General features: G+C 43.2%; 1 protein-coding gene across 2 annotated transcripts in view; it reads right to left on the bottom strand.

The window, feature by feature from the left end:
• LOC106821154 (vascular endothelial growth factor receptor kdr-like) overlaps positions 1 to 5,254 on the bottom strand; it is a gene marked incomplete at its 5' end in the record, with an annotated part of 17,096 nt that extends 11,842 nt beyond the window's left edge. For both annotated transcript variants that reach the window (XM_014825842.1, XM_014825843.1), the window contains 2 exon segments: positions 4,536 to 4,652; positions 5,122 to 5,254. In XM_014825842.1, coding sequence (XP_014681328.1) covers positions 4,536 to 4,652; positions 5,122 to 5,254 — 250 coding nt within the window.
• Positions 5,255 to 9,980: the final 4,726 nt, after the last annotated feature.

The following is a 9,980-nucleotide window of genomic DNA, read 5'->3' as shown; positions in this document are numbered from 1 at the left end:
AATAAGGGCCCTTATTTTATTTTCGGCAAAATAAGTACTTATAAGACTTTGGAAGACCCGCTACGAACCCTGATAGAGTGTACACCTGTCTCCGCATAAAATGTAACACGCACATTGTTCAAATTATGCTTAAGATTACTTGATAGTCACATTAAATTGTAATCAGGTATGGCGCTTGACACACTCAGCTGACAAACAGAAAAACAGCAAAGCTCCTGTCTGATATCATAAAGTAAATCAACGATAAACATATTTAACACGTATATCTAAGACACAATGACACATGCACACGCATGCACAGGAGAGGAAAAGAGAAAGGAAGCAAGGGAGGGAGAGAGGGAGGGGGGATGAAGGGAGCAAGGGACAGAGGGAGGGAGGAAGAGAGGGAGGGAAGGATGGAAGGAGGGGAGAGATAAGGATAGAAACAGAGATAGAAATAGAGATGGAGATAAGGAGAGAATGAGAGAGGAGAGGGGAGGGAGGGAGGGAGGGAAGAACAGGGAGAGAAAGTCAGAGGAAAGTGACAGGGGCCACGCACGGCCCGATGCGTCGGGCGTTCACACACAGTCGGCTCACCATGTATGACGAGCGTTATGTTGATGTGCTCCTCGGTGCCGTCAGGAATGCGCGCTGAGAACGTGTAGACGCCGGCGTCGCGTGGCTCCAGCTGCAGGATGCGCAGGTAGGCACTCGTCGACGTGTTACCCATCTCATAGTTACCAATGTTTGGAATGAATTTGTCGCCTGCGACGCACAAAGGAAAACTCAATATCCTTTTCAGGCGAGATACATAAAAAGAGAGGACGTTGTACCGAGGCCTAACATCATGTACAAAGAAGAAACCAATTGAAATGTGAATACATCACTTTTCCTTAGTTCAGGAATGACTAGCTCCCAATGGTTAGACCTGTAAATATGAATAATACCTTTTACACTACTACTGTAAGAAAGGTTGTATTAATGACTAATCGTATAAACATGAATAGTTACTATATAATTATGCACTAACACAAGGATGATTGAAGCCATCATATATATACCACACACTCTAAATAATATTAATAATTCTGTGCTGCTCTGCAAGATGTATTAATCTTCAACAATTATTCCTGAACAATATGAACACATACCCTTATGCCACTGCAGGAGCGGCCGTGGCCATGCGCGGATATTGACCACGAACGTGACATTTTTCTGACCCGGTGGCACCTCTAAGTGCGAGATGTCAGCCGACAGCTGTACGAAACTCTGCGACGAATCTGGGGATCGAACATTGAATGCTAAACACAAGCGCGCCAACAGAAACTTGTGACCATCCCCGAACCTTTTCATCTGGTGGTCTAGGAAAAGGCCGGGGCCGCTGAGTAATTATCTGACACCAGACGTTGCGGGCTCATCCGATGCAACCACGACGGTACTCGGCATGTCATGTGGTTACAACTAGGTAAACAATATAAACTAGACAGAGGGCACTCACAGAGAGTGCATACCTCCGCCAGCATGTAACATGTATGTGTTACGAGCTGGCTCGCTGCGCTGGCTGGCTGGCTCGCTGACTCGACTCGCTAATATCGATCGCGCGAACACACGAACACACTAACACACAAGAGCGATCACATAACCTCCTCCAACTCCGTTGGGCGGAGGTAACAATGATGAATCAATATTACCTACTGTTACCCCTCTCCAGTTATTCCCAGTTACAAGTGAGTCTCTACAGTGTAAATGCACTTGCAACGTGCAGAGGTCTTAATGTCTGCACTCTCACAGTGACCTTCGAACTCACCAGCTCTCATGCACGTGAGGGACACTTACTCCAATAAATGGTAATGTTTCTCATGCTGGTTCTTTATGGAATATAGGATTGTGGCAACAGTGTTACTATGGTTTCTGTAAGGTGGTTGTTTGACAGGATGAAGTTACTCTCCATGTAGCATTGCAAGACCCTACTCTCCAGTTGGCATCAACTGAAGGTAATAGTGATAAACAGCCTTGCCTGATGGCACAACAGCAGTGACCAAGGTGGCACTCAAACCCCACACCTTTCCGCACAAGGTCCTTGTTGCAAACTTTCAGAATTTCGCACCTGCCCAATCTGCAACTTACTGTAGACAAACACTATCGTATCAACGTGGTTGCCGATGTTGTTGTGGTCGTGCACGTTGCAACGATACACCTTCTTGTCGGCGAGTGTGGCGGAGGTGACACGCAGTGTGGTGCTGACCTCCCGGTACACGTAGTTACCTCTGCTGTCCACCGACTGCGTTGGTGACGTCACCGTCACCCTGCCATCGTCCGTCGACTGTGAGAAAGGAAACGAGCTCTACAGCATTAGAGGTATAACGAGGATGCAGGGTAATACCATGGGTGTTGGCAGCCCTAAGTAGCCAGGATTAAAGAAAATTATCGAAATGTTTTACAGTCGAGCAAGGTCTGCATAAGCACCGTGTCTTGCTAGGGGGTCTGGGAGCGTGCCCCAAAGGACCTAATTGAATTCTATATGCAATTTCCTGCCATCTAAGTGATTTTCAGGCAGTTTTTGTATTAACAAAACACCAAGGTCTTGAGGACATGCACATACAATATTTGCTTTTTCTTCCATAATGAAACTTGAAACAACACGTCTCCACACAATGTAAGGTTACATACATGTAATACATAGTGTGTATCATAATTCGTTTTCGATATATATAGGTATATAGTAAACAGATCAAGGAAGCAACAGACAAACAAAAGGTTATGGGGGGAATACTACATCAACAGTTGAGAGGACATGATTTTGATACATGCACTATTTAACTGGATACCTGATGAACTATTGGATTATTGTCTTTTCTTGACATAAAACAAGAATGTCAGGCGATAATGACCTAGCATATTCACCTGTATGTTGTCCCACTGCAGAAACAGTGACACTGAGCCTTCGGAACGTGCCACACAGGTCAACCGAAATGCATCTCCAATGACCAGATGTTCTGTGCCTTCTTCTAAAATCTCAGGTGGTGCCACATAATCCGTCTTGGCTGAAAAGTTTTTTTTTGCAAATCTTAAAACAATGCAATAACACATATTTATTATATAATGCCAGATGTATTTTCAAGTTGTCTTGTGATCTGTATAGTAATCAAATTTATTCATTGCTTTTTTATTTCAAACATTTTTATTACACATTCTCTGCAAGTATAATGGCACAAAGCGATCACCGTAACGGTAAATTGTCGTAATTAAATGCACTTACGGCTGTAATGCAGCAAGACTGTGACCTTCTTTTCTTGTCCATTTTGGTGATAAATACAAGTGAAGTCATTATCGTAAAAGATGTTCGGATATTTGATTGCAAACCCGGTAAATGGATTATAGACAACATCATCACCTAGAACGAGGCACAGAAAAAAAACATGCTTGATGTGGTGTAACTGGCAGTGCATATACTATCATCAAGGTATTTGGCTTTAATATAGCCATGACACAGACGTATCACTACCTCGATCCAATGCAATAACTTCAACTATAGCTGATATATAGTTACCCCGAACAACGTACAGATACCTAACAACATATATAATTATATAACTCATGTCAGGAGTAAATAATCAAAAAATTTGTGATTATTTACTCCTGCTCATATATCTGATGTTTATTATGGTGATAAATTTATGGTTTTCTTTTGAGCAGATGCAAGGTTAGTAGAAGTTCAGCAGCTAGAACGCAAAATAGACGTGAGAATAGAACACAAAACAGACGTGAGAATGGAGGAACTTTGGAATCAATAACTTACCTAATTGCACCACTTCGCCATTGTTAATATTCTTCTCCAGTACAACGTCTATATTAGAGCTGGTTGGGCGGCACGGTATATTAAACGGGTCCTGACTAAAAACTACTGACATCAGTGGCAGTCCGGCCATCATTCCAGGAGCCAGCGCATACCAATTATTTGGATCTGAAAAACGCAAATAGTGCACGCATGCCTGCACTTCCGTCTGATAGTGATACCCCAACATATGGTCGTATTAGATGCTATTACAGAGGCTATATATTAAACTAGAGCACTCAGAGAGCACAGACCTCCGCCAAGGTAGCTGAATTCTCTCAATGTAAGCCAAGCCCCTGGCGGAGGTAACAAGTGCCCCTGAGCGACAGCGCTCAACTGACATGTACTGTAGCCAGGTATTCTTCTGATAAATTCACTGGCAACCGAATCAAGTGCGCCCTCCTGCCACCGCGTTCGCGCTCAGAGCATATATATCAGGAGTAGATAAACTCCTTTATCTACTCCTGATATATATCTAGGATACTACCAGGAGTAGCTAATAGGGAATCCCCATAGGGATTCCCCATAAGAATAATAGGGAATCCCTATAGGGAACCCTTTATAGGGATTCCCTATTATCTACTCCTGATACTACTAATACAGATCTAAAATCTATGATAGGCTTTGCTATACCTACTGGTAGTACAGTAATAAAGATACAGCTGTGTAACTTTAATGACTCCTCATGGCAGACACCAACTGCTGCTGCGCAGCAACTTACCAGACACATAGAATGGGACTTGGGTGCTGTTCTTTCCCAGCTTGTTGCGCCCTATGCAACGGTAGACTCCAGACACCACAGCAAACACAGACAAAGCACTAGAGGCTTCGTCATTCCCTGCAAGCAACGAGTCAGAATTTACTACAGTTTGTGGCTTATACGATTTACTTTGTATTCAAGAAAATCTCTAACCTTACACCCTATAAGCTGAAAGTCAGTTTAGGAGACAGGATTATTTAGTAATAATCTGGTATATCATACACCTGGGTGGAATAGCTTACAGTATATACTAACCAATAATGATAGTGAGGTCTTGCAAAATCCTGAGAATTTGAGATGTAAAAAAACGAGGATATGGGTTTATTTGGACATACCAGGTAGAGGGAAGAGCTATTAGGCAGTCACTTTTTCGGTCTAGCAAGTTCTATATTTGAGGTGAGCTTAATGTTCAGGAGCATCTTACAAGCTGCAAAATATGTTATTCACTACAACAGAGCTAAAATCTCTGTGAAGAGACTAAAGCTAATTGATATGTAATAACACAGAATGCAAGATTTTAGAACCAGAGATGAGTATGCATGCTTGCCTAGTTGTGGGTCACTGGCATTTTCCATGTTTGTTGACAGGTGCTTCTGACTTGTTACATCAATCCACTTGTTCGGGGTTAGATTGCAAGCATCTGTCAGACACTTTTGAAACTCCCATGTGATCAAGGGTACCTGTTAGAACATTTTTCATCATAATTCCAATTACTAATATTTTTATCCTTCACAAACATAATAGAATTTCAGGTGAAATATTTTCACTTTCAGCACAGCATAACAATGCAATGCTCTCGTGTGCAAAGAAGCCTGGTAGTTCATGTAATGAAAGTGTCAATGACACTGTAGCTCACCACAAAAAAGGACACAAATGAGTGAGTAAGAAGAAGTCAGTTTTAATTGAGCAACCATCGACGTACATTATAGAAACGATTGCCATCTGTATATCGCAATAATAATTTATAAACCTGACGGACGCACGGACGCACGGACGATCGTGCGATTCTACAAGCTGCATCTGACTATGTCAGATGAGCTAAAAACCAAACCCTTGATATATGATGCTAGACATAATAATTATTAACAGCTTGTGGTTTGCTGCATTGCTGGCAAATGTGTAAGAACAGTGACGCTACACTATGTTTGCATCAGTAAGGCATAATATATCATATCAGCATGCCTTTTTAATTATCGAAAGTAACGGTGCGGTGCGCGCGAGACTTTTATACCTATTTACAAAGGCGCGTAACATAAATAACACATGAAAACACACTGTACAAGAATTTCGCGTCACTTCACTACTTTGCTTGTTAATGTGTGTACGTGCAGGGTGAGCTTGTGCTAGCATGCCATAACCTGCAGTGTTGGCCCTTCAATTCAATCGGACCTATGTATATATCAACACATGCCATCATAAACCTTGGCGTGTTGGCCACATTCAACCCCGTAAACTTGCTCTGTCTACTCTGCGTTTAATCGTACTGACTACTGAAGCGTGAAGAATTTCGAGCGAGTCCACACAGATTTACGCCAACCAAACATCCCTGACGGCAGGATCACGTCCACCAACTTACACTAGACACGCATGCGTGCACGCACGCACTCACTCACGCACTCACGCACGCACTCACTCACGCACTCACGCACGCACTCACTCACGCACGCACGCATGCACGCACGCACGCACGCATATATGTATATTAAATATAATGCGTTAGCAGATTTATTATCACTGCCTGGCTGCAGGATCATTATCCGCCCGCTAATATATATGTATGTTACTGTTACCGGGCGGATAATGATCCCGCAGCCAGGCAGTGATAATAAATCTGCTAACGCAGGCACACGTATCACACCCCCCACACACACATTCAACCTACTATTTCTAAGAATTGAACCTTGGAAGAACACACAGACTGTATGCCGGCAATCTAAACCAATTACTACTCAGACTATAAATATAGGGTTTATGCTTTCTGGAGAAGAGAGGTTTACCAATCGGTATGTGCGGCACGTGGCAGGACGAGCAGAGAATCTTGATTATACCTCCTCCCCAAAAAGATATTTTGATCATGTGGTATAACGGGGCCATAATCCAACTTCGCTCTGTATAAACTGCCTGCGAGATCACAAGGAGGCACTAGGCAATAATAGGGGGGCAAAAGGAGCAGGTCATACACCCAACCTAAGTGTCAGAATTCTTGCGGAGTCGGGAGGTGCTTATAAGGGGTAAAAATAGGAAATCACAACCAATCGTCGGCGCCGGAATCGCTGCGGAGTGAAGAGGTGATTAAATTGTGTCCAAGGAGCAAATCACGGCCTAACTTGGTAGTAAGAAAGACAGCAGGGTTTTTACTGCGTAATTGTATCTAGCGCCAGATAATTTATGGTGCAAAAAACTAACCCTATTGTGAATTTTGAGCATGACCATATTATGCAGAGGTGATATTATATAGGAAATGTCTCCTCATAAACCAATGAAAAACGAGTAATCAATAATTCACACTTGACATTGAAGTAGTCTAAATTGCTTTGATGTACGAAAACACGTGGAGTCAAAACTTTTACATAAACTTCATTTTTGATTAAATTAATGACCAAGCTACAGTTTTTATAAAAGAAGTGGTCATTGCAGAACAATATGGAGCTCAGTTGCAGTGATTAAAATTAACACTCGCCCCGTTGCCCTTGCTGATTAAACATAATGTTGCACCCATAATTTCATTAAAGAGTCACCCAAAATGCGAAATGTTATTTGTATATACATTCAATTCCTGTTCCCCTCAATTCCATTCCAACCTGTGGTATCACTACGGTTTGAGTGCTACAATTGCATCAATACGATTAGCTCAACACTTCCTAGGATCCTGATACATTTGTTACCACTAGCATGAAAACTATTTCAGTCTATATTTAAAACTGCAAGGAAAGACATGTCTGCAGTTATTTCCTCAAAACATTTGCTCAGAATTTTCATGTTCATGATGCATAATAGAGCACATATTCTAGTGTCAATTTCCAAGGACACAAATTCCAAACTTTGTCCCCTTCATACAATAAGCTGAGCCTCTAAAATTTGCGCTGGGCCCCTAATATTTATACTTTGGGGAACTACCTGGCTGCTTCTTTTTTTGGCAATTTTTATCGGTGTAATTGTGATAATAACGTAAATTAAAATGTCAGCTTTCAAATTGCAATGTTAACCTCCATTTCAATTGTGAACGGGTTAGATAGTCAGATCTAAATCTGGCCTACATAAAAAATTAAAACCCAGACACTACATTCAAATGGCATCTCAGCGCGGATTATCTCAGCCGCAGCATGTGCCCCCTCCCCACTCCCCCCTCGGTCGCACACACCCGCGCGGGCGAGATGCAACGCCTTCTGTCTTACCATTCACATAGAGGTAGATACTAGTCGAGCTGCTGTCCTGCGTGTCCAGCAGCTGTGCGTCCTTGGCGTCGCCGCCCCCCGCCGCCGCAGCTGCCACGTAGCGGCAAGCAAACATGCGCGTGTCGTTGAACTGCGCGTTGACCAGACGGAGGATGCTCGCGTGGTCATAGGTGGTCGTTGCCGGACTCGCTACCTCCGTCACGCTGACGCGCACGTTGCCGTCCATGAAATCCTGCGACGAGAGACCGACAGGTGATTAATTACGATCAATTAATTGATTATTAATTTGAGTTAGCTTTTATAACACCGACTGTAAAACCCTATAGACAGGAGAAGGGATTGTATGAAGAAGGGAACTCGTGATTACGAGCCCATGTTGGTGCTCGGAAAACCCTCGAAGATATATCCTAAGGGAAGACCTCCCCAAAATGTTAAGGGAAGCCATCTACGAAATTTCAAAGATAGGAGAGGCAATTAAAGGGCAAAGGGGGCGAGTCACGGCTTGACATGGCTCTCAGAACTCCCTAGTAGAGGAGAGACGATTGTCAGGTGGACGAAGTGAGCCAAAGTGCAATTTAGCTCTCCGAAACACTGATGAGAGGAAAGCAGAGCAGAGGCAACTACTGCATAAAAGCAGCAAATCGTAATCGGACTTGGCTCCCCGAAATCCTGAGGAGAGGAGAGACATAAATCTGGTGAAATGAACGAGTCACGGCCCATCTCGGGTCTTGGGAAAACGTCCGTGAAATCACACGGGAGGAAATATGGTAATTATAGGACGAAAAGAGTGAATCGTGACCTGCCTTTGGTCACGAAAACATTATACACACGATTAACTATTTGTCCCAGTGGCTTCGTAGGTAATTAATGGGTGCGTGGTGTCGTGACGTCTTCAGGGCTTGCCCCGTGGGCGAATTAAAGCATTTGACCGTGACACACAACATGTCATTTAGCCGCTTGCGCCTGGTACAGTCTATATGTCAAGCCCCCCCCCCCCCACCCAGCCACCCACACTAACGCGCACAACCACACACCATTACACAGTCAGTGGTGTGGGTCAAGCAGGCTATAGAGTAGCGAGTAAGTTAGCTGGCCATTTACATCTATTGAAGGGTCGTCTTGCTGATAGCATAAAATACATGCTGCTGCCGGGTCGCGTGGTGGATATCTCGTATGGGCACGGCTAAGTGCATGAACACGCGGGAGTGCATAAACGCACCAATATTTAAACAGGCCAATCAGACTATATATATACAGATGCCATTTATGAGAGTAAATTTAAGAAGGCAAATCGGCAAACCGAGTGCGTGCGAGATCGTTTCGGCAGATTGGCTGCGTGGGAGTCGCAGACGTACGACATTTGCAACAATGCATCGCACTTTCATGTTCACATGGTCCCGACCAATATCTATGCATATAAAATGCAAGGACTGACCGATTAACCCACAAACTGGTTTCGCGCGTACCGTCCCGGGGCGGTACTGTGTCGAAAGCTGAGCATTCACTTACGTCATACACCCATTCGATAGGAATGTCTCCCAAGCAGAAAATCGTGAACGTGTCACCATGCGGGATGTCGTAAAATGATGAACTGACATTGAGTTCGGGTGGCCGAGTTGCCATCGTTACCTGACCTGCAAAGAATGTAATGATGCGTAAACTAATGTGAAGGTTGAATCATAGCTATATATATATATATATATATATATATATATATATATAGTAACTGAGTCACTATCAGAACAACACACGTAGATGCACGCACGCACGTTTTTTTTATTCACGCATGATACCACCATATATAAGTTCCCGAGCCTTGGCATAGAGTTGTTTTAAATGTACTCTTGACAGCATGGTGATTATAGAGATTCTTATTAGAGGATGAGATTTACAAAATAGATAATGGCAAACTACAAAGATTACTTTTTACGTAGGCAATATACACTCTGTGGCTAATTTTAAAAAGATTTTTAATGGGGAGAGGATAGAAATTGTGTAAGCAAAAAATGCC

Source organism: Priapulus caudatus, unplaced genomic scaffold (genome assembly GCF_000485595.1).
Source record: "Priapulus caudatus unplaced genomic scaffold, Priapulus_caudatus-5.0.1 Scaffold60, whole genome shotgun sequence".
NCBI lineage: Eukaryota > Metazoa > Priapulida > Priapulimorpha > Priapulimorphida > Priapulidae > Priapulus > Priapulus caudatus.
Note: the sequence above shows the minus strand (reverse complement) of the source record. Positions and strands in the feature narration are given on the sequence as shown.